The sequence below is a fragment of the Narcine bancroftii genome, chromosome 1 (assembly GCF_036971445.1).
Source record: "Narcine bancroftii isolate sNarBan1 chromosome 1, sNarBan1.hap1, whole genome shotgun sequence".
NCBI lineage: Eukaryota > Metazoa > Chordata > Chondrichthyes > Torpediniformes > Narcinidae > Narcine > Narcine bancroftii.
The window spans coordinates 255362572-255388609 of NC_091469.1; the positions used below are offsets into that span (position 1 = coordinate 255362572).

Genomic DNA, 26038 nt, shown 5'->3' on the forward strand with positions numbered 1-26038 from the left:
AAACTGAGTATAAAGCTAGAGTAGTTTCTGTTCATTGACCCCTGCTATTAGCAATAGAACTGGAGGACATCCCACCAAGAACATAGAGATGGCGGTTAAACCCCATGCTACTTAAAAGACAGTCATTTAGGCAGTTTATTGAATGCCAAATTAAAGCATAGTTTGAGATAAACACAGAGTCTGTAAAAGATAAGTTTATACTATGGGATGCAATGAAAACCTTCATTAGAGGACAGACAATAAGCTATGTAACCAAGACGAAAAAGGAATATAACCGGGAAGCAGAGCAGTTGGAAAGGGAGATAACAATTACAGAAAAGGAATTAGTGAAAAGGGAGGATATAAAGAAAAAGAGAGAGTTGGTGGACAAAAAAAACCCCAAAATATTACAAACGTAAAAGGTAGAGAAGAACATAATTTAAACAAAACAAAGATATTATGAATTGGGAGAAAAAACACATAAAATATTGGCCTGGCAACTTAAAACAGAGCAAGCTAAAAGAATCATATTGGCAACAAGGGAAAATGATAAACAAATCACATACAACCCAATGGAGATCAATGAAAACTTTAAAGAATTTTATAAGCAACTGTACCAAACTCAGAACCAAGGAAAAAAACAATAAAATAGATGTTTTTAGCTAAAATTGAATTGCTGGAACTGCAAGTAGAGGACCAAAGTAAACTGATAAAATCAGTTGAAATAGAGGAAGTACAGGACATATTAAGAAAGCTACCAAGCATCAGGGGAAGATGGATTTCCAATAGAATTTTTTAAACATTTAAAGAGTTATTAATCTCACTCCTCCTGGAAGTAATGAAGCAGGTGGAAGAAACTCAAAATTTACCAGAATCATGCAAGACAGCAATAATCACAGTAATACCAAAAACGGGGAAGGACCCATTAACACCAGCATCATACAGACCAATCTCCTTACTAAATGCAGATTATAAGATAATGCAAAAATTATTAGCAAACAGATTGACTGACTGTTTTCCAAAATTAGTAAAACAAGATTAAGCTGGATTTGTCAAGAAAAGATGAACAACAGATAATGTTTGTAAATTTATTAATTTAATTCATGCAGCTTAAGGAAATAAAAGAAAATGCCGGCCTTGGACCTCCATCTCCTAAAGTGATAAGAAGATAAACATGATCAGATTTAATGTGTAAAAGTAGTCGACATGACTGTTTTGTTTTTCTTTTGTGTGAAGATTTTTTTTGTATTTTATATTTTTAATATTTATTGGTTTTGGAGGGGATGGGATAGGGAGGGTAGGGGGGAGAAAAGAGAAAAAATGTCACTGTATATTTAATGAAAAACATACAGTGGTGGTTGCGTTAGATGCAGAAAAAGCCTTTGACAGGGTAGAGTGGAATTATTTATTTAAATTGGATTAGGGCAGTATATAACAGACTCTTGGCAATAGTAGTGGTAAATGGATATGTATTGAGCCAGTTCAAACTAAGCAGATCAACTAGGCAGGGATGCCCATTGTTCCCCTCATTGTTCGCCTTGGCAATAGAACCATTGGTGGAGCTGATAAGAAAGGAAAATAAAATAAAAGGGATAAAAATAAAAGAGAATTAGTATAAAATTAGTCTATTCACAGATGACATCATAGTATACCTAACAGAGCAAGAGAGATCAATAAAAGAGCTATACAAGAAATTGAAGGAGTATGGAGAAATATCTGGGTACAAGGTCAACACAAATAAAAGCAAAGTGATGCCAATGAGTAATGTGGACTATACAGAACTCAAAAAAGAATCTCCATTTAAATGGCAATCACAAGCAATACGATATATTGGTATCAGGATAGACAATAACCTAAACTACTTGTAGAAACTAAATTATCAGCCATTAATAAGTAAAATGCAGGAAGACTTGGAAAATTGGAAAGAATTACCGCTAACGTTGATAGGGAGGGTGAACATGCATTAAAATTAACACGCAATTTGGGCATGCACAAAGGTGAATACTTTTTGGAAAGAGCTAAATCAGATATTAAGCAAAATCACAAAAAACAACATACCAAAAAAAATCCAGAAAATTTTCTTTTAAATAATATAAAAGGTAAAGAACTAGGTCTCAAATTGGATAGACCCCAAAAAAGTTTCACTGTAATAGCCCTAGCAGTAGCAAAAAAAAATGTATAATGACAACCTGGAAAAGGAAGAAAGCCTGAAAATACAACAACGGTATATGGAAATGAATAAGTGTATTCCATTGGAAAAAATTGCATACAATTTAAAAGAAAAATATACATTGTTCGAACAAATTTGGGAACCATATATGAAATATGACAGAAAATGCTGGCCTTGGACCTCCATCTCCTAAAGTGATAAGAAGATAAACATGATCAGATTTAATGTGTAAAAGTAGTCGACATGACTTTCTTTTTTGTTTTTCTTTTGTGTGAAGATGATTTTTTTTTGTATTTTATATTTTTAATATTTATTGGTTTTGGAGGGGGTGGGAGAGGGAGGGTAGGGGGGAGAAAAGAGAAAAAATGTCACTGTATATTTAACGAGAAACATTTCTGCATATTTTTGTTGATTTGGTTCATAGTGCAATAAATAAAAAAATTTTAAAGAGAGAAATATTGAACTGAAGTATTTCAAATTTTCTCTGCACTTTTTAAAGTTAATTTTAAACCAAATCCCCTAACTACTTTATTTGGTATTGTTGGAGAGAGTGACATAACTTTAACCACATCTGAGCCATATATATTAGCTTTTATTTATTCTATGGCTAGCAGACGGTGTTGCTCAGATGGAGGGATGTTACCCTGCCTAATCATGCTCAATGGCTATGTGACGTCATGTCATGTTTAAACTTAGAGAAGATTAGATGCTCAATTTCTGATTTGAATTTAAATTTTCAAACACTATGGGGACGTTTTTTAAATAACTTTTAAAATCTTTGATTTTTTTATGAATGAAGAAATGTTGACTAATGAAGTAATTTATCACTCATAAGAATTCTGTCTTTCTTTTCTTTTCTTGGCCAATCAGCTTTTTTCTTGGTAGTGGTGATGCACCATCAATCACTCAGGAGACTATTGTGGAGAAACCAATAGACTTTAATTCAATTGAGAACACAGCATATCCTTACTGTTCAGCTGTCCTGCTGAAGGGGGCTGTGGAACAGCCACCTTTATACAGGAGCCTGTGGGGAGGGGGCCCCAGGTATAACTGGCCAATAGGCGTGCTTGACCAGATCATTATACATTGCAGTGGTTTACCACAAGTGCGTTTAGATTTTCCATTTTTTATATAATAAAATGATATAATATCACTACAATATAATGTTTGATTAAAACGTGAGGAACCTTGGATGAAATTATATGATTTAAGTGTAATGTATCTTTTTGAATGTTAATATATTTACCCTGTATTTTTGGATGTGAAATTTCTCAATGTTAATAAAATATTGAAAAAGAGAAAAGAAAGGATTAGTGTGGAGAACTGTGCATGATAATACAAGTGATTTGGTTTACAAAGATTTTTTTTCTCATAGAGTATAGACACAGTATACAAACGGGCCTTATGACCCTCTGTGCCCATGCCAATCAAAGAAAAACACTCATTTTTACACTAAACCCTGTCTGAACCCATTTGTTCTCCCCATGTTCCCATCAACCCAACCTCATTCCCACCATCACCACACCCCCTCCCCATTTTATCACGTATCTACACACTAGAGGCAATTTACAGCAGACCAAGTAATCTCCCAAACATCACATTTTTGGGATGTGGGAAGAACCTGGAGCACCCAGTGGAAACACAGGTGGCCACAAAGGGAACCTTCTAACTCCACATTGATAGCACCAGAGATTACACTGTTGGAACCATAAGACATCAGCTCCACTAGATGCATCACTGTGCAGTCTATCTGGAGACTAGGAATGATCAGCTGGATTTCCTGATTTTTTTTTTTCTTTTTTTACTTCAGGTGAAACATTGCCACCGTTACCCCCTCAACTAACAGAACAAAAGCCACCTGTTAATTGTGTTCCAAAGCAAGGAATATACTACAGAGGAACATTGAACGTAACTGTAAGTGGAAAGCCTTGCCAGGCTTGGAGCTCACAATATCCTCACAAGCACAATTACACCAGTGAGAGCTTTTCCACAGACGAACTGGAAGAAAATTACTGCAGGAATCCAGATAATGATGAAGAAGGTGTATGGTGTTATACCACTGATCCAGCAATAGAAACAGAGTACTGCAAACTCAACTACTGTGGTAAATTGACTGACATTCATGTTTGGGATACAAGTGGCCTATCCTTTTGTGTAATAATACACATCACTTGGAGATTAGTACAGAAAATCACACTATCATTTGATGACTTTCAGTGAGGAATCAAAGATTGTGTGATGCACCAAGCTTTTGGATCATGGGAATTGTTGGAGAAAGGAGCAAGACTCACACTATTGAATGTCTTTCTTCTTTGGCTTGGCTTCGCAGACAAAGATTTATGGAGGGAGTAAATGTCCACGTCATCTGCAGGCTCGTTTGTGGCTGACAAGTCCGATGCGGGACAGGCAGACATGGTTGCAGCGGTTGCAGGGGAAAATTGGTTGGTTGGGGTTGGGTGTTGGGTTTTTCCTCCTTTGCCTTTTGTCAGTGAGGTGGGCTCTGCGGTCTTCTTTAAAGGAGGTTGCTGCCCGCCAAACTGTGAGGCGCCAAGATGCACGGTTTGAGGCGATATCAGCCCACTGGCGGTGGTCAATGTGGCAGGCATCAAGAGATTTCTTTAGGCAGTCCTTGTACCTTTTCTTTGGTGCACCTCTGTCACGATGGCCAGTGGAGAGCTCGCCATATAACACGTCTTTAGAGATGAATGAAATAACCATAATACAGCAATTGGGAATGTTCAGAGATTCAAGAAATGGTTTGAAATGTTGAAATGTTCTGGCAGATACTAGTGAATCTCTAGAAGTCTCAGGCCTAGAAGTTGGTGGAGGCTAGATCACAGAGTGCATTTAAAGACAAACTAGATACAATTTTTGAAGATCAGGGAAATGAAGGTTATTGGAAACCAGCAGAAAAGAGGAGATGAGGCCAACGGAAGATCAGCTATGATCATATTGATGATGGGGTCGACTTTAGGGCCTGTGCCCTACTCAGGCTCCTATTTTCTTCTGTTCTTATATGATCCATATTCTCCTGTGTAAGAACTTTAAATTAATGTATTGGAATGTTTATAAGGCAGACAAATGGAAGTCAATGACTTATTGATAACTGCATTTGGGTGCAGCTGTGAATTGGTCAAAAGAAGATGTTGGAAACATAACCACAGGTCACTTGGTATGTGCATGGAAGCAGACAAGTTAATGTTTCAGCTCAGAACCAGTTATGAGGAAGTTGAAAATAGTCATCTTAGAGCTTACTGTCAGTCATCATTATTGCTGATTCCTCATCCCAAGACTACCTTCCTACCTGATGCCCATGGAGTGGATAACAAAATATTCTTATGAATTCTATACCCCTGAGGATTTTGAATGCTTTGTCATTACATTGCCCATCAAGTAGCTAAACATACAGGTCTACAAGTAATGTCGCAGGCTCTCATAAGCTTTATTTCTATTAGTCTCCCTTATCGTAGAACGAACAAAAGTATCTCAAGATTAAATAGATTGTCCATAAAGCAGAGTGAGAAGGAAAAGTACATATATAAAATCGGGAACACTTTCCAACTCCTTGGCAACTCTTAAATTGGTTCCACATGTCGATAACTTCCCCCTTGTGATCAAAATAAGTTGTGGTTTCTTCTTAATCTCAATTAAAATGTTTAAAATTCAGTTATTGTTTTGATTGTCCAAATGTGAAGAATTCTATGCATTTGCCTAATTTTTTGTTGACAACTTTCAGGTCTTCCCCATGACCATACCATCACAAACCTCTTAACTAGAATTGGACTTCAAGGGAGTGCTCCTTTCTATGTTTCATTACTAAAACATTTCTATTTCGGCAGTTAGTATGTTCTTACTAATATTTCTTTTTGTTCTTTTAGATGATCTTTGGGATCCATTTAAACCTCCAACAGTAGAGGAAATAGAGTCTCAGAGTTCATTTTCTGGCCGATCAACTAAGACTGAGTATGTGCCCTCATTCAATTCAAGATATTTTGGTGAAGGAGAGACTAGTAAGTTGAAATGGGTTTATATTATTGTTGTTTAAATTAAAAAGTAACCTAAATTTTATTAGAGTCTGTATACAGGTGTATTCTGCTTTATGAAACTAAAGCGTTCCTATGGAACTTTTTGTAAGCCAAAATGGTGTAAAGCGAAGAAGCAATTACCTTTGATTTCTATGGGAAACATTTTTGACCCAAAAAATAACCGACCAAATCATGCCAACTAAAACATAAATCCTAAAATAACAATAAAATTTATTTAAAACAGGAATTATGTAATAAATACACACTCTATAAAGCGGAAATAATGTATGTACATTGTAGTTAGGTTGAGTTAGTGGAGATTGGGGTGGTGGGAGGTACAGGAAACTGGGATGTAGGAGAGAGAGGATGAGCTGCTCAGGGTGCATACGCAGCCCCAGGATGCATACGCAGCCTCTGTAATGGCTCTTTGTAAGAGCGAAAATCCTTTCATAAAAGCAAACACAGATTTCTTCGTTAAAGCGAATTTGTGTAAAGCAAGTATTTGTGAAGCGAGGTGTATCTGTATTTGTTTGATTCATATTCCCTTGGTCTACTTACTGTGGATTGACTGTGTCCCGGCAAAATTATGTGATAAACCTTGGAATCACTATTGGCCTCTCATGGAGGCCCCTATATGCAAGAAATATTTCATTATGTATTCGATAGAAAGCTGGACAAGTCTCCATATTTACAAGATCTCTTGCACCTCATCTGCAGGTCAAGATCAGCCAGCTAAAGAAACTATTATTGTTACAGACAACATGTTAAAAGTTAAAAAGTTCAATCAGTTACTTAATTTAGCCTTTGTCCAGTGGATTAATATCCACAGTCAAGCTAATGTAAGTAAAAACACAATGCTGGAGAAACTCAGCAGGTCAAACAGTGTCCTTTATATAGTAAAGATAAAAATACAGAACAGACGTTTTGGGCTTCAGCCCTTCATCAATAGCTCCCACACTGTACACAACTAGATTAACACTTTTGTTTGTTTATTGCTCCTCTAGACTGCTGGACTAACTTCCTCTTTACATTAATTTACACTTTTACTGCTGGATTAACTCCAGTTTGCCCTTATATAGTTAGGTTAACACTTAGCTTTGCTTATCCACCCTCAAACTGAAGGCTTAACTCCATCTCCCATTTTTATTTACCCTTAGCCTCCTTTGTTCTCCATTCTTTGGCTTGGCTTCGCGGACGAAGATTTATGGAGGGGGTAAAAAGTCCACGTCAGCTGCAGGCTCGTTTGTGGCTGACCAGTCCGATGCGGGACAGGCAGACACGATTGCAGCGGTTGCAAGGGAAAGTTGGTTGGTTGGGGTTGGGTGTTGGGTTTTTCCTCCTTTGCCTTTTGTCAGTGAGGTGGGCTCTGCGGTCTTCTTCAAAGGAGGCTGCTGCCCGCCAAACTGTGAGGCGCCAAGATGCACGGTTTGAGGCGTTATCAGCCCACTGGCGGTGGTCAATGTGGCAGGCACTAAGAGATTTCTTTAGGCAGTCCTTGTACCTTTTCTTTGGTGCACCTCTGTCACGGTGGCCAGTGGAGAGCTCGCCATATAATACGATCTTGGGAAGGCGATGGTCCTCCATTCTGGAGACGTGACCCATCCAGCGCAGCTGGATCTTCAGCAACGTGGACTCGATGCTGTCGACCTCTGCCATCTCGAGTACCTCGACGTTAGGGATGTGAGCGCTCCAATGGATGTTGAGGATGGAGCGGAGACAACGCTGGTGGAAGCGTTCTAGGAGCCGTAGGTGGTGCCGGTAGAGGACCCATGATTCGGAGCCGAACAGGAGTGTGGGTATGACAACGGCTCTGTATACGCTTATCTTTGTGAGGTTTTTCAGTTGGTTGTTTTTCCAGGCGTGACAAGATGGCGTAGAGGGAAGATGTGAAGTTCCACCTTTCCCCAGTTAGACATAAATACCCGATTTTAAAACCTGTAAAAGTGGTTAAAAATAGTATTTACAGACTTTGCAATAGTGGAGGATTGCACTGGCTACAAATGTGAAGAAATCAAAGACTCAGTTACAAAAGAAATTACCTTATACAATTGTTAAAGAATTGAGGCCTACCTACCAAGTTGAAACCACGGAGTTGTTGACTGGAAGTCCTAAGCCTCAAAGGACCCCTGCTCGGCTAAGTATTACGCCGTCGCTGATTGCACGTCCACAAGATGGCGCTGGTTCTGTGATCAGCTCAGCTGGCCCTGACTCACGCCCCAGTGAGCAGTCGTGCCTGGTGATCTAGGAGCGCGCAGTGTAGCATCAGAAGACACACCTGCACGGTCGGTGACTCTTCCGGGCATGTGTGGTGCGTTGCAAGTCCGAAAAGTATTAGAAAAGGTGTGGGCTGTGGGGAAGCCTGAAAGACGGTAGGCTGATGAGGTTGGCATGATGTTGGCGGGTATCCAGACCCTCAGCCGCACGGGAAGAGGAAGAAAGTACAGCATTACTGGAATCAACACAGGAAGAATATATGGGGACTTGGACCAGAGAAGGTAGGCCTCAAGGGGAAGTGATGGAACCTGGACTGGATTCTGTGTTTACAATATTGGAAGGGATTGCTCACCAAATGGAAAACATGTCAATGCAGATGTCTTCTCAGATAAATCAAGGATTTATGGAAGTGAAAACTAAAAGTGTGTGTGAAGAGATGACTTTTATGAAGAAAGATATGACTGTAGTTAAAAGTGATGTTAGTAAATGTATAAAAACAGCGGACACTGTACAGGATAATTTTTTTAATTGAAGAAGCTTTTTTAGAATGTGAATGTAAGAATCAAGTGGATCGTAATAGAGAAAAAATGGAAATAGTCGAGGATTCTTTTGTGGATTGGGGGATTCAGAAGAAGAAATTACTGAAGAAGATTGATTCATTAGAGAATCAAGGTCGAAGAAACAATGTAAAAATTGCAGGTTTCCTGGAAGATATGGAAGGTTCAGATCCGGTAAAGTTTTTTAAGAAATGGATTCCTGAGGTACTGAGCAATGAATTTTTTCCTGATGGTCTTGAGCTAGACTGGGCACGTAGAGCGTTGAGGAAAAAACCGTTTCCAGGTCAATCACCCATGAGCAGTTTTGATTAGTTGTTTGAAATATCAGGATAGAGAAATGATATTACGAATTGCGGTGCAGAAGACACGGCAAAATCAAACTCCAATGATGGTTCAAAATAACAGAATGCTTTTTTATGCTGATCTGAGTCAAGAAATAGAAGGCACTGAGAATTTAATTCAGCTAAAGAAGTATTGTGGCGAAAGGGTTATAAATTTGCTTTTCGTTACCCGCTGTATTGAAATGGGAATTTTTATGGGAATTTTCAATCTCAATTTTTTGAAAATGACCATGATGCATTAATTTTTGCTAATTAATTGCTAGATCTGCGAGGAAGTGGATGAGAAAATGGGAATGGGAAGAATGGGAAACGTGGAAAGAATGGAAAGAAAATTGAATTGGCACAATGTCTTCTTGACATTGAAGACCTGGAACAATCATTGGGACTGGAATCACTGGGTTGAATATATTTGATTATGTACTTCCTAAAAGTCTGACTGGGCGGGGTGGATGACACTGAGACCTTATATTCATCTGCCACTAGTGGGTTTTACCACACCCAGATTTTTAGGGAGCTACTACTTTTTAGTAGTTTGTTTGGGGTAGTATATTTTTTCTTTTTTTTTACTTTGTGGAATTTTTATATGGGGGAGGGTTCAGAATATTAAGGGAATTAGAAAGGGGCACAATTTTATAGTAGTGTGAAGTTTATTACTAACGAAATGTCTAATTTGAGTTTTGCAACTTTTAATGTTCAGGCATTGAATAATCCTATTAAGTGTAAACGAGTATTGGCTTACATAAATAAAATGAAAGTTGATTTTTTTTTTGCAAGAGACACATTTAACTGAAAAAGAACATTTGAAATTGAAGAGAGAGTGGATTGGTCATGTGTTTTCTTCTTTTAATTCTAAGGCAAGAGGTGTAGCGATTTTAATTCATAAGAAATTACCATTTGAATTGGAATTATTTGAAGGAAATGCAGGGAGGGTTTTGATGGTGAATTGTAAAATTTTTGCTGAATCGTGGACCTTGTTAAATATTTACGCACCTAATGTAGACGATGAACGTTTCATGTCGGAGGCTTTTTTTATTGTTAAATCAGGCTAATGAAAATATTTTGATTGGGGGAAATTTTAATTTTAAGGAGATTTTTATCCTTTATTGGATATATTTCCGAAAAGTATAAGGAAATCAAAGACGGCAATACAAATAGGAGCTCTGATGAAAGATTTGAATTTAATTGATGTTTGGAGGAGAGTGAATTCTAGAGAAAGATTTTTATTTTCTTTCACTTAGATTCATTTTCTAGAATAGGTTTTTTTTGGTATCGGCACATTTGCAAGGTAGAGTACGACAGGCTGAATATAAAAGTCGGGTTATATCGGATCACTCTATGTTGTTTTCCTCCTGTGCAAGTCCAGAAGTGGTGCAATTGTCTTATAGATGGAGGTTTAATACAATGCTATTGAGGAAACCAGAGTTTATTACTTTTGTTAAGGAACAGATTGCTTTATGCTTGACTGAGAATACGAATTCAGTAAGTAGTGATTTTCTACTGTGGGACGTTTGAAAGCATATTTGCGTGGGAAAATTATTAGTTATACTACAAAAGTTAAAAAACAATATGTAGCAGAAAGTTTAACATTGGAGAAGCAAATTACTGAATTGGAAAAGGAATTTCAGAAAGATGTTACAGATATTTAAAAAGCTGCTTTAACGAAGTTGAAATTACGTTATAATACATTACAAACTTACCAGAATGAGCATTTAATTTACTGATCTAAGCAACGTTATTATGAACTGGTTGAGAGAGCTCATAAAGTATTAGCATGGCAATTAAAAACAGAACAGACATCGTGAATTATTAATGCTGTTAAAAATAATTCAATAGTTACCTATAAACCTCAGGAAATTAATGATCAGTTTTATTAATTTTACCAAGAATTATATACTTCTGAGGGAAAGCAGGACGTTGGTCCTATTGAATCTTATTTATCTAAATTAAAATTACCTGTTTTAGGCAGGAGGAGGTTAAGGAATTGGAAGCTCCATTTACAGATATTGAGATTAAAGAAGCTATACAGGAGATGCCAAAGGGAAAGTCACCAGGTGATGATGGATTTTCAGTTGAATTTTATAAAGTACTTTATGAAGATTTATCTTCTGTATTTGGAGAGGTATTGCAGCAAATAACTGAGGATCAGTTGTTACCGGAATCTTGTTTGAGTGCTATAATTACTTTGATTCCAAAGAAAGATAGGGACCCATTGAAAGTATCTTCAAATAGACCTATTCCTTTATTAAATGTAGATTATAAAATTATAGCGAAAGTGTTAGTGAATAGTCTTGCCAAAAATTTACAACAGTTGATACATATAGATCAAACAGGCTTTATTAAGAATAGAAACACATCTGATAACATCCTTAGATTGATAACATTGGTCAATGCATTTAGACACCAACCCAACCACTGGTTGCACTGGATGTGGAAAATGCTTTTGATAGGGTTGAGTGGAATTTTTTATTTAAGATGTTAGAGAAGTTTAATTTTTGTCCTTATTTTATTAGTTGGGTTAAGGCTCTATATACAAATCTAATTGCTAGGGTTGTGACAAATGGTCAAACTTCTTTACCATTTAAATTGACGCGATCGACCCGGCAAGGTTGTTCATTATCACCAACCTTGTTTGTGTTGGCCATTGAACTGTTAGCTCAGACAATACGACAGAATGATAAGATTAAAGGGATGAGAATTGCGGATGATGAATATAAGATTAATTTATTAGCAGACGATGTGTTGGTGTATTTGACAGAACCAGAGCAGTCTTTGAAATATTTGCAAGATTGTTTGTTGAAATTTGGAGAGTTATCTGGATATAAAGTAAACTGGGATAAGAGTGAAATATTGCCAGTTGGGGAAGGAGATTATTCAGAATATAAAAATATTGTAAAATTAAAATGGTCAGATAGAATTAAATATCTTGGAGTAATAACAAATGCAGATTATCAATCTTTATATAAATTAAATTTTTTTCCTTTATTAAAAAGGATTAAAATGGATTTGATTAAATGGAAAGATCTTCTATTAACATTAATTGGTCGAGTAAATTGCATTAAAATGAATATTTTTCCTCTAATCCAATATTTGTTTCAGTCGAAACCATGTTTATTTTCAAAGGGTTTTTTTTCAGGATCTGAATAGAGCAGGGTGGGAGTTTTTATGGAAGGGAAAATTAGCACAAGTAGCTTTGCACAAACTTACATGGAAATATGCATTAGGTGGACTACAGTTACCTCATTTTCAAAATTATTATGAAGCAGCTCAGTTGAAATTTGTTAGTAGATTGATGGATATGGACCAACCCCCAAGTTGGGCGAAGGTGGAAACATCTTGTATTTCTGAAGTTGAGGTACACCAGTTTATATTTAAGTGGAATATGAACTTATTGCGGGAATGTAATATGCCGGTATTAAAATATTTGCTAAAGATATAGATTAAAAGAAATATGGTTTTAGGATCGAAGAGTAAATTATCAATTCAAACCCCGTTATAACATAATCATCTTATTCCTTTTTCAATGCTCAATAATCATTTAAAGAGTTGGAATTCTCAGGGTATAACAATAGTTCAGGACTCTTTTGAAGAAGGCCAGTTTCTTTTAATCAACTGAGGGAGAAATTTGATATATCTGTAAATTCTTTATTTGTGTATTATCAACTCAGAGCTCTGATAAAAGATAATTATGGTAAAGAGATGAATTTACATTTGCTCTATACCAAAGTATGGTGAATGTCTGCCAAGCTGCCTGTCTCTCCTCTGGTGAGCCTTGCTGTACTAACATTGGCTGTGCATTATCTCTACTGTTAAGGACACTCCCCTTGGGTATAGCTGTGCATGCACCTATTGTCTTTCATTATTGTACCATGAGTTTCTGCTAATAAAGCCATGATTATTGTTTGACCACATCATCTTTGTCTACTTCATCAACTGGCACTTCAATTTTATTAGCAGAAATGGATGCAGCACTCAAGCCAGAGCGGCTGATAATCGACCCGTCTCCCCCAAGGGCCAGAGAAATTTTCAACCACTGGATTGCTTGTTTCAATTACTACATGGCTCAAAACAACGTGGTCGATGAGGCGATATAGTGAGGACACCTGAACTCACTGCTGGGTGAGGTCCCTTTCACCATAACGCAAGGAGCTACCACTCTGGCTATAGGCTGGGAATGTCTGACTGTTTACTATGCAGCACCACGGAATGTGGTACTTACTCGACACCAGTTGCTGACTAGATGCCAGAAACCCAGGGAAAGTGATGCTGCTTATGCACTGGCCCTTGACTCACTGGCAAACGAATGTGATGTCAGGGTAGTCAATGTGCAACAACACCACAATGCTTTGAAGCTGGATGCTTTAGTCAATGGGATTGACTCCAGTTACATCCGACAGAGGCTGCTGGAGATGGAGCCCTTAACCTACGACCGGGCAGTCACTCTAACCAAAACACTGAGAATTGCCATGCTAGAAAGGAAATAACTAGGAGCGCTGGAACCCTGAAGGAAAGAAAAGTGCGAACTCCTGAAAAATGCTACTTCTGTGATAAGAGCTGGCATCCCAGACAGAAGTGGCCAGCTCGGTTTGCTACCTGTAGCTATTGTGGGAAACTCGGCCACTTAGCTAAAACGTGTAAGGCAAAAAGTACTCCCACTGATAAAAAGAAGAGAAGCACTAAGAAAATGCGTCCTGGAGCTGCAGGAATGGAAGACAACTGTGAAAAGGGGGAACCTTCAGATGAGCAGGCTGAATCGATTTCAAGTGACGGCGAGGTGAGATCCCCTGTGATAGCTCAATTGGGGGATGTTACAGACTGGAACGGTTGACTATGAAGAGGGAGGTGAATGGTGAGACTCTTGATTGTCTAATAGACTCGGGGAGTACTGACAGCAACATCCATGAGAGAGTTGCCAGAGCCTTAAATTTGCAGAGATATCCAGCGAACCGAAAGATATCAATGACTTGTAGTGAACTTACAAAACCTGTACGGGACAAGTGTAAAATTACTTTAAATTTGCAGGGACATTGCCTTGCTAATGTGTGCCGGACCTCTGCACCCCTGTGTTACTGGGGTTAGATATTCAATCTCAGATGAACAGTGTAGTGTTAAATTTCGGTGGGCCACCACCCACACTTACCATCCCCCGTGCTAGTTACTGCGGTCTGTCTGCATTAAAGATCAAAGCTCCTTCCCTTTTCAGTGATTTATCCCGGTTGCCACTAAGAGCCGTTCTTACAGCAAAGAGGATCATGAGTTTATCAAAGCAGAGACCCAGAGAGTGCTTAAAGAGGGAGTAATTGAACCTAGCAAGAGTCCGTGTCGGGCCCAAGTGGTAGTCATGAAAAATCACACTAAGAGATGACTGACTATTGACTACAGCCAGACAATCAACTGTTACACTAACCTGGATGCCTAATCAATGAAATGATTAATCAGATAGCGTAATACAAAGTGTATTCCACTATCGACCTCAAAGCAGCTTATCACCCCATTAAGAAAAGGGAACGGCCCTATACGGCTTTTGAGGCTGATGGGGGGTTATACCAGTTTAAAAGGGTACCTTTTGGGGTCACTAATGGAGAGTCCGTGTTTCAGAGGGAAATAGATAAGATTGTTAGGATGTATGAGTTACAGGGTACGTTTCCCTATCTGGATAATGTCACTATCTGTGGGAAAACACAGGCTGAGCACGACAACAACTTAAAGAAATTTTTAGCAACAGCTAAAGAACTCAACCTTATATTTAACAAGGGCAAATGTGTGTTCAACGTGACAGAGCTACCCATTCTGGGCTACATTGTCTGCAAGGGCAAAATCCGCCCCGACCCGGAAAGAATGGCACGCCCTTACGAAGTTACCAGCCCCCAGACTCAGCAGAAGCCCTTTTCCTACAACTGCAAATTGGTTCAGGACTACGCCACTGTGAGAGTACAGATTCTATCACCAATGTGTATATGTACATATGTACAGATGGTAGTGTAGGATGACTGTGATTGGCTGAGAGTGTAGCCACACCTACTGGCAGGTCTTAAAGGATTGCTCCTAGCCAGACCAGGTCATTCTGGACTGGTTAACCTACTTGTGATATGCTCCAGTCTTTTAGTTAATAAAAGCCTTGGTTTGAATCAACAAGTCTTTGGTTCTTTCGACACGCATTACAGCCACAAAGGCACACCTTCTGTTTGACACTAAATCTTTTCATCTCTCTCCAATGGCCTTGAAGGCTTTCAAGAGAATTAAAGCTGATACTGCCAGAGCTGAACTCTCGTCCAATAACGAGGATATCCCATTCCAAGTGGAAACTGATGCCTCAGATTGTGCCTTGGCAGGAACCCTTAATCAAAAGGGCAGACCTGTGGCATTCTTCTCCTGCACGTTACGCGGACCTGAACTTAAACGTCCTGCCACTGAAAAAATAACCCAGACTATTATTCCAGTTCGCTACTGGAAACACTTTCTAGCCGGCAGAAAATTTACTCTCGTCACTGATCAGAAATCTATAGCCTACATGTTCAGTACAAAACACAAAAATAAAATCAAGAACGATAAGATAGGACACTGGCGAATAGAACTCTCAACTTATAATTATGAGATCCAGTACAGACCAGGCAGGTTAAATGATCCCTCTGAAGCATTGTCACGATCTGCTGCTGGTGCTCAGCTGGAGGGGCTAAAAGAGATCCACAGCAGACTGTGCCACCCAGGAGTCACAAAGTTCTTCCACTACATAAGGGCTAACAACTTTCCTTACTCTCTGGAAGAAGTCAGGAAACTGACTAAAAGTTCCATTTTGCGCAGAATGCAAACCGCAATACTTCAAAGCTCCAGAGGCCACTCTCATCAAGGCAACCCGACCTTTTGAGAGGATTAGCTTAGATTTTAAAGGACCTTTACCTTCCAACAACAAAAATGTATATTTCCTTACTGTAATTGATGAATATTCCAGGTTTCCCTTTGTGATACCCTGTCCTGACATCTCGTAGGCGTCTGTCATTAAGTCACTCGGCAGAATTTTCAGCATTTTTGGTTTTCCCAATTACATTCATACCGATAGGGGCTCAGCATTCATGAGCGCTGAAATACAGCGAGCCCTGCTACGGAAGAGGATTGCCACCAGCCATACCACGAGCTACAACCCACAGGGCAATGGGCAGGTCGAAAGGGCTAATGTTACAGTCTGGAAGACTGTCAATCTTGCTTTAAAAACACATGATTACCCTCTTACCCGGTGGCAGGAGGTGCTGCCTGAGGTGCTACATTCTATTCAGTCATTATTGTGTACTGCAACAAATCAACTACGAATTTCCACATGCCATCTTTCCATTCCTAAGTCTATATCTGATTTCTAATTTCTAGCAATACATTTCATAGATACTGCTAAGGCGATTTTTACAAACTTTATTTGATACATATTTAATTTTAATTTAGGTGTAATGCCTTTAATATTGCCTAATAAAAATAGCATTGGATCCTGCAGGAATTTGATCCCTGTTATTCATTGTAATAAATTACTCACATCAAGCCAAAAAGTTTTTTACCTTAGGACACTGCCAAGTAGAATGCAAAAATGTACCAACCTCTTGTCCACATCTAAAACACAAACCTGGTAATGTACAGTTAAATCTATGTAACTTTTGTTGGGTAAGATATAACCGATGTAGAAAGTTATATTGTGCCAACCTATAGCTTACATTATTTGTATTTGTCATAATATCCCACATAATTCCATTCAGTTTCACTCATCTATTTGCCTATTCAAATTAACTTCCCATCCCTTCTTTAGAAAATCCCTTTTATAAATAAAATCTTGCAAATTAATTTCTCCTATTTTATTGAGTTCAATATCCACCCAAGCAGGTTTTTTCTCTAAGTCAAACAATACATTAATAAATCTCAACTGAGCAGCCCTATAATCATTTTTAAAATAAGGGAGTTCCAAGCCTCCCAAATCAAACTTCCAAGTTAAATTTTCCAAAGAAACCTTCACTATTTTACTTTTCCATAAAAACTTCCTTATATTCATATTTAAATCTTTGAACATTTTTTGAGGGATTGAAATTGGAATTGATTTTAAAAAATATTGTATTCTAGGAAAAATATTCATCTTAATATAATTTACTCTACCAATTGAAGTTATTGGTAATGTACTCCATCTATTAAAATTATCTCCAATTTTCTTAAGTAATGGCAAATAATTTAACTTGCACAACTTATTTAAATCTTTGTCCACTCAAATACCTAAATATTTAATTCCTATATCTGGACATTTAAACTGAGTAACAGTTTTACAGAGTGCATAATTTCCAGTCACTAAGGGCATAATTTCACTTTTGTCCCAGTTAATTTTATAACCTGATATTTCACCATATTCCTCCAACCTTAAATGTAATTGACGCAAAGAATTCAAGGAATCAGTCAAATATATCAAGACCTTGTCTGCAAATAAATATATTTTATACTCCTCTTGATTAATTTTAATACTCTTAATATTAGGATCTGACCATATTAATTCAGCTAAGGGTTCTATTGCTAAAATAAATAAAGCTGGTGATAAAGGGCAGCCTTGTCTAATTTTCACTCTCTACTTAATCTTCATCTACGCTAAAGAGTTAACCCCACTGATACAAACTCAGAGGACCCATAAACCCGGCAGCAATAGATATTCTCTGACAAATGATTACTTAAACAAAGGTTGCTTTTAATTATCTTTAAACATGAAAACAGAATCACACTTTAACTTATCACTATTAACTTAACTAACCTAACTTAACCCTATTCTAATTCTAAGTGCACGTATATATAATGTGTGTGTAAATTTAAGAAAAGTTCTTTGATTCACAGTCCAATCTCACTTCTCATTCCTCTAATTTCACTGGTTGCAGGCAATTCTTATACTGTGCACAGAATTTAACATTTATGAAGTTCACCAGGCTTTGGAGCTTGAAAGGTAAATGGTTACTGCTCAGGAAGGTTCTTGTTGGTTTTCAGAGAGAGATTTGTTATTTTTGGACACAAACTGATCCCTTTTAATCAGCCACGTCAGCCAAAGAGATGACTGACTATTGACTACAGCCAGACAATCAACTGTCAAAGAAACTTACCCCATCAGGGTCTTCCAGATGATAACCTCTTTCTTTCAGGTCACCACAGAGTTCCTTTTTATTTCTCTTATTTCAAATGAAATATTTGACAGCCAGTCCTCTCCTCTTGCATGAACGACAGGGGCTTTGACCAGGCTGAACTAAGCACTCACAACCCATCTTCCAAATGGGTTTCCACAAGCTTGCCAGCTTATCATGTTCTAGTCCCAGCTGCTGCTGCTGAATGTAAAACTTCAGAACTTCTTCCCCCCCCTCTCTGAGAAAAAGGCTGTTTTACTCTCTCTCTGCTTGCAAAACCACATGACCCTCTTAGATCAGCAAGTTCCACTCCAGACAGCCTGCGGTTCTGATGAGTTCTCTCATCTGTTTCCTTTTTGTAAACAACAATCCATTAGTGAAGTCTCTTGGGCACTCTCCAAACCTTTTGCAAATGTTCTTGGTGCCAGACTGTCTAGCATGAGCAGAGCTCCAGTATTTTAAATAAGATCTGTTTTAAAGTGTTTGTATGTGACCTACTCTAAAAAAACCTGCCCCAATTTATCTCCCAAAAAAATCTATATACAATACAAACACAACATAATCTGTCATATCACCCTCTGGTGAATCCCTTTTTACACTGTTGCATTAATTTCTCCCTCATTTTAAACTAATGGGTTATCTCTCTACCTCCAATTTAATCTATCCTTTGAATAGTAGGCTTGATTACTTCCAGTGCTAAATCTACCGTTAAAGTGTTCTGTTTCATCTACTATCTGCTTAATCTATCCTCTGGGTTAACTTTCCAATCGATCCATCCTTCAACTAATTAATACATTCTCACCTGTTTCTCATTTAATTAAAATTCCAAGATCTAAATGTGTTCTTGGCTCAGTGGGGTTAGTTCCCACCTTCTGCCTTTCTTCTGCAGACAGAGATCTACATTCCTTATTCTAATCAAGACCACTTAAAGTGAATCCCAGACCTTGTTGATGAAACAACAAGGAAAGATTTAACATTGTTCTGGCAGAATTTGCCATATCCCCAGCATGCTCTGACATTTGTGATAAGGGCAAGTTACAGTTTAGTCTTGTAAACACAGATAATGTCAATCATTTTCATTATCTACAGGATGTGGACTGAGGCCATTGTATGAGCTCAAAAACAAAAAAGATCAAGAGGAAATGTCATTAATAGAATCCATAAAAAGCCGTATTGTGAATGGGCAAGATGCTGAAAAGGGAAGTTCCCCCTGGTAAGTGGAACCTTTCTTTAATAGAACCTTTTACAAATGGTCAACTATTCACCAACTTTACAAAGGCTTAGTCTGAAGAAGCAGCAAGGTGGCACAGCTGGGAGAACTGCTGCCCCACAGCTCCGGTGTTGTCTTGGGTGGAGTTTGCACATTCTGCCTGTGACCAAGTGCTCTCATTTCCCCACACCCCCTCCCCCCATATCGGGTTGGTTAATTAGCCACTTTAAGTCACTCCTGCTTCAGTGGGTGGTAGAATTGATGAAAATACGTTTTGGAAAATTAACGGGGAATGGTATGACTTAGTGAACTGTCACAGACACGATGCGCCAAATGGCTTCCCACATCATAAGAAATGCATACAGAGTAGAAACAGACGCTTCAGTCCAAATTGCCCACATCTACCAAAACATCCCACCCATTAGTCCCACTTACCTGCATTTGGCCCATATCCTTCTAAACCCATCATATCCATGTATCTGCCCAATTTATTCTTAAACAAATGGGGAAAGAATATGGATAAGCACTGACAAACCACTCTTCCAGTCAAATAATGGAATGCATTTGACAATCCTGCAATTCAGGTTTACAAATAAGACTACAGGTCATTTATGTATGTTCAAAGGATGAGTTTCGGCAATCATTTTGTTAAGTTTGCTTCTCCTGATCAAAATGAGTGCATGAAATATGCATGATATCCCATGTTAGGCAAGACTGGTAGAGAGAAAACAACGAAAAGCTGAAATTACTCAGTGGGTCAGGCAGCATCCACAGAGAGAAATTATTTCTGACATCCCGAACCAAAACACTGACTGACCGTTCTCTCTCTGGATGCTGCCTGTCCTGCTGAGTCACTTCGACTGCTCATTGTTTGCTGAAGATTCCAGCATCTGCAATTTTTGTGTTTCTCTCAGGTAGAAGCAGCCTAATTAATACCGTGGAGACCCAAGAAACTGCCAGGTGCTGGAATCTGGAGCAAAAAAAAATGCTGGGAAAACTTAGCAGGTCAAATTCCATCTGTTGAAGCAAAGGGTTGGTTGACATCTTGCATCGAAACCTTGCATCTGCATTAGGACTGAAAGCATAGAGAGTTCAATCTGCCTAATCTTGCACTTCATTTAGTGATTGGGCATTCCTCCAACCGGATGGCATTAATATAAACTTCTCTAGCTTTCATTAAATTCTACCAGCCCCCCACATCTTCCCCCGTCACCTTCCCCCAGCTGATTCTCCCTTTTCCCTGTCTCCTTTCACTCACATATGATAAATTCTTACCTCCTCCCTTATCAGATCCAATCAACACCTTTTGTTGGTCTGAATTCCTCCCCCAGGCCGGCACTGTCTGAATTCGGAGACTTTCTAAGATCTCCTGCTTCTGGCTCATTCTGCTTATTCTTTGAAGAAGGGCTCAGGCCTGAAATATCAGCGATATATCTTTGCTTTTTATGGATGCTGAAAAACCTGGCTGAGGTCCTCCAGCATTTCTGTGTGTTTTTAATACAATTACAGCATCTACAGACTTTTGTGTTTCATTCTAATCTTGCACACTCCCTCTTAGCGCTGTCCCCATCACCTCCTAGTTTATGTCTCAACATTTCCCCCACCTTCTCACCATCTGATTCCATGTGCCCATCCCTCTTCATTTGGTACCAGCTATTATACCTATCATCCTCGTCTGCCCTCCCTCTCACTACTATATACTGTACAAGCTATCAAGCCTAGTCACTGTAGAAGAGACACAAGCATTGAATGCAATACATCAGATTGGAGGAGGAGTACGTGAATCTCTGCCTCACTGAGAAGAACTGTTGAGGTCCCTGGATGATAATGTGGGAGAAAGCATAAGTGTTCCACCTCCTACAGTTGCACAGGAACTGCCAGGGACAGGGTAGGAAGGAGTGGGAAGGGATGAGTGAATCAGGGAGTCACAGAAAGTGTGTTCTCTTTGGAAACTAGAAGGGTGGAGCATGGATGGGAAGACATGATGTGATCAGATCCCTCTGGAGCTGGTGGAAGTGGTGAAGGGTAACATGCTGGACCAGGAGTTGAGAGGGGTAAAAAGATTGAGGGGTCCATCAACCACAACTAAGAGGAATCCATGTTTCCAAAAGAAACATTTCAGAAATCCTAAATTGAAAACTAGATGCAGCAGAGATGGTGAAACTTAAAGGAGGGGATGCCATCTTACAGATAGGGTGGGAGGAGGTGCATAAATATTGTGGTCTTGCTTGCTTGCTTGCAGATTACTCTCTCGTTGGCACACAGGCAGTGTTGTGGCCATTTGGGTTCAATCCTGACCTTTGGTGCTTTCTGTGTGTAGTTTACACCTTTTCCCCATGATTTAATATTCCAGTCTCCACCCCCCCCCCCACCACCCCCAAAGTATGGGCTTGTGGTCTTTTGAACTTTGCCCTGGAGTACTTATCTGCTAAGGGTACAAATCTAACCCTGTTTGTATTGCCATTTACTCCCTCCAGATATGAATCTCTAGGTCAGCAATAGAAGTGGACTGATATTTCCCCTCATTACATTAAGATGTTGAGATTAAATGCAGTAATCAGGTAACTCAGAACTCACAGATGAATTAAGCCCAGGATCTGGCTGTTTGGTTTTCCTCCATTACTCAAGCGATAAATCTTCTTCTTTGGCTTGGCTTCGCGGACGAAGATTTATGGAGGGGGTAAATGTCCATGTCAGCTGCAGGCTCGTTTGTGGCTGACAAGTCCGATGCGGGACAGGCAGACACGGTTGCAGCGGTTGCAGGGGAAAATTGGTTGGTTGGGGTTGGGTGTTGGGTTTTTCCTCCTTTGCCTTTTGTCAGTGAGGTGGGCTCTGCGGTCTTCTTCAAAGGAGGATGCTGCCCGCCGAACTGTGAGGCGCCAAGATGCACGGTTTGAGGCGATATCAGCCCACTGGCGGTGGTCAATGTGGCAGGCACCAAGAGATTTCTTTAGGCAGTCCTTGTACCTTTTCTTTTGTGCACCTCTGTCACGGTGGCCAGTGGAGAGCTCGCCATATAACACGATCTTGGGAAGGCAATGGTCCTCCATTCTGGAGACGTGACCCATCCAGCGCAGCTGGATCTTCAGCAGCGTGGACTCGATGCTGTCGGCCTCTGCCATCTCGAGTACTTCGACGTTAGGGATGAAAGCGCTCCAGTGAATGTTGAGGATGGAGCGGAGACAACACTGGTGGAAGCGTTCTAGGAGCCGTAGGTGATGCCGGTAGAGGACCCACGATTCGGAGCCGAACAGGAGTGTGGGTATGACAACGGCTCTGTATACGCTTATCTTTGTGAGGTTTTTCAGTTGGTTGTTTTTCCAGACTCTTTTGTGTAGTCTTCCAAAGGCGCAATTTGCCTTGGCGAGTCTGTTGTCTATCTCGTTGTCGATCCTTGCATCTGATGAAATGGTGCAGCCGAGATTGGTAAACTGGTTGACCGTTTTGAGTTTTGTGTGCCCGATGGAGATGTGGGGGGGCTGGTAGTCATGGTGGGGAGCTGGCTGATGGAGGACCTCAGTTTTCTTCAGGCTGACTTCCAGGCCAAACATTTTGGCAGTTTCCGCAAAACAGGACGTCAAGCGCTGAAGAGCTGGCTCTGAATGGGCAACTAAAGCGGCATCGTCTGCAAAGCGTAGTTCACGGACAAGTTGCTCTTGTGTCTTGGTGTGAGCTTGCAGGCGCCTCAGATTGAAGAGACTGCCATCCGTGCGGTACCGGATGTAAACAGCGTCTTCATTGTTGAGGTCTTTCATGGCTTGGTTCAGCATCATGCTGAAGAAGATTGAAAAGAGGGTTGGTGCGAGAACACAGCCTTGCTTCACGCCATTGTTAATGGAGAAGGGTTCAGAGAGCTCATTTCTGTATCTGACCTGACCTTGTTGGTTTTCGTGCAGTTGGATAACCATGTTGAGGAACTTTGGGGGGCATCCGATGCGCTCTAGTATTTGCCAAAGCCCTTTCCTGCTCACGGTGTCGAAGGCTTTGGTGAGGTCAACAAAGGTGATGTAGAGTCCTTTGTTTTGTTCTCTGCACTTTTCTTGGAGCTATCTGAGGGCAAAGACCATGTCAGTAGTTCCTCTGTTTGCGCGAAAGCCGCACTGTGATTCTGGGAGAATATTCTCGGCGACACTAGGTATTATTCTATTTAGGAGAATCCTAGCGTAGATTTTGCCTGCAATGGAGAGCAGCGTGATTCCCCTGTAGTTTGAGCAGTCTGATTTCTCGCCTTTGTTTTTGTACAGGGTGATGATGGTGGCATCACGAAGGTCCTGAGGCAGTTTTCCTTGGTACCAACAAAGCTTGAAAAACTCATGCAGTTTGACATGCAGAGTTTTGCCGCCAGCCTTCCAGACCTCTGGGGGGATTCCATCCATACCTGCTGCTTTGCCACTTTTCAGTTGTTCGATTGCCTTATATGTCTCATCCTGGGTGAGGACCTCATCCAGCTCTAGCCTTAGGGGCTGTTGAGGGAGCTGGAGCAGGGCGGAATCTTGGACTGAGCGGTTGGCACTGAAAAGAGATTGGAAGTGTTCTGACCATCGGTTGAGGATGGAGATCTTGTCGCTGAGGAGGACTTTGCCGTCTGAGCTGCGCAGCGGGCTTTGGACTTGGGGTGAGGGGCCGTACACAGCCTTTAGAGCCAATGTCCGCGCTGAGCTGGGTTCGCTTGGCGAGGCTAGTCCACCACTCATTTTGGATCTCCCGGAGTTTGCGCTGAAGATGGCTGCATGCGCAACGGAAGGCTTGTTTCTTCTCCGAACAGGACGGCTTTGTAAGGTGAGCCTGGTGGGCAGCCTGCTTCTTTGCCAGCAGCTCCTGGATTACCTGGCTGTTTTCGTCGAACCAGTCCTTGTTTTTCCTGGAGGAGAAGCCCAGTACCTCTTCAGTGGATTGCAGTATGGTAGTCGATAAATATAATTATGTAAATACAAGCTTTTCAGCCTCCTTTCCCATTGTTCATAACAACAACAAAGGCCCTGTGAATTGAACTTCTGCCAACTATATTGACCCAATTTTAAAGGCCAAGTCATCATTCACTGCATTTCTGCATGAAAGAATTTTTGCCATTATTTCAGCCCATGTTTTTTAAAAATCTTTTAATAGGCAAGTGATGCTGTATCAAAGAAATCCTCAGCAGCTGATCTGTGGTGGAAGTCTATTGAGTAACCAGTGGATTATTACCGCAGCTCATTGTGTCCTCTATCCACCGTGGGACAAGAACTTCTCAGCTTCTGATATTGTTGCCCGACTTGGAAAGCACAGTCGATTTAAGTAAGTTCCAAAACAATGAAGTTCAAACTCCGCTTTCATTATGTGCACTAGTAAGATTCCATGGTAATAGATCAGGTCTTCTTGTCCTAGTTCATACTAATGTCCCAGCCAACAGTGTAAACAAAGAAAATCTGATCATTATCACCATACTGTTCAGAAAATATTGCTATGAAAAATTTATTTAAAGATTGCAGTAAAACCTGTGAATAATCGGATGCTTGATTACCAAAATTATAAAATCAAAAAATTGGCTACTCAGCCCATTGAATCTACCCCACCATTCAGTCTTGAGCTGATCCATTTTACCACCCAGTCCCACTGCCCAGTTTCTCCCTATAACCTTTGATATCCTGTCTAATCCCTTTGTTAGAACTGGAAAAGTTTTCATGAGCACAGAAGGAATGTGGGCAGGGGGTGGGGGTGGGGGGGTGGTTGATAGTGGAAATGGTTAGAACTAAAGGAATATATGATAGAATGTTAGTCCAATTATGCCACATTATGCTGCTGTTTAAATGGCAAGGCTGTATAAACTATTTATGTCAGTGCCAAAGGGCTCCTTTTCATTTCTTTCTTGTATGTTTTGCATGTTTTTTATTCTGTCATTAATGTTTGCTGTCGCTGATCCCTTCATCCTTTAGGTATGAGAAAGAGGAAGAGAAAATCATTAAGCTTGACAAAATTATTGTTCATCCCAAATACGACTGGAAAAGAAACCTTAACCGCGACATTGCATTATTGCACTTGATGAGTCCTGTTCCTTTCACTGACTATATATCACCTGTCTGTATCCCATCCAGGGAAGTTACAGCAAGGTTTGTATTCAGTGTTAATTAATTTGATTATCTTGTATTTCACATGCACCAATATAAAAGGTTTTCAATGGCTATATCTAGCTTCAAACTAAGGGCCACAGAATCCCAGGACATGTTTCCAAAGGTTCGGGTGATGCTGGGAAGTTTGCAGTTTCTTGTCAAATTGAGTGAGATTGTTGAATGTGTGATAGCCTAATGTTGGAATACAGAGTTATAAAGTCAAACAACCTGAAACAAATTTGCATTCTAGGCTAGTCCCATTGCCCATTTGCCTCCAAACCCTTTCTACCCAAATATCTGTCCAAATGTCTTTTGAATGTTATAATTGTACCCTCTT

General features: G+C 39.8%; 1 protein-coding gene across 1 annotated transcript in view; it reads left to right on the forward strand.

Annotated features, from left to right (window-relative positions):
* f2 (coagulation factor II (thrombin)) overlaps positions 1 to 26038 on the forward strand; it is a 107720-nt gene that overhangs the window by 50376 nt on the left and 31306 nt on the right. The window contains exons 7-11 of the mRNA XM_069895864.1: positions 3960 to 4253; positions 6028 to 6159; positions 19495 to 19618; positions 24722 to 24889; positions 25528 to 25701. Coding sequence (XP_069751965.1) covers positions 3960 to 4253; positions 6028 to 6159; positions 19495 to 19618; positions 24722 to 24889; positions 25528 to 25701 — 892 coding nt within the window. The remainder of the gene's footprint in view (positions 1 to 3959; positions 4254 to 6027; positions 6160 to 19494; positions 19619 to 24721; positions 24890 to 25527; positions 25702 to 26038) is intronic.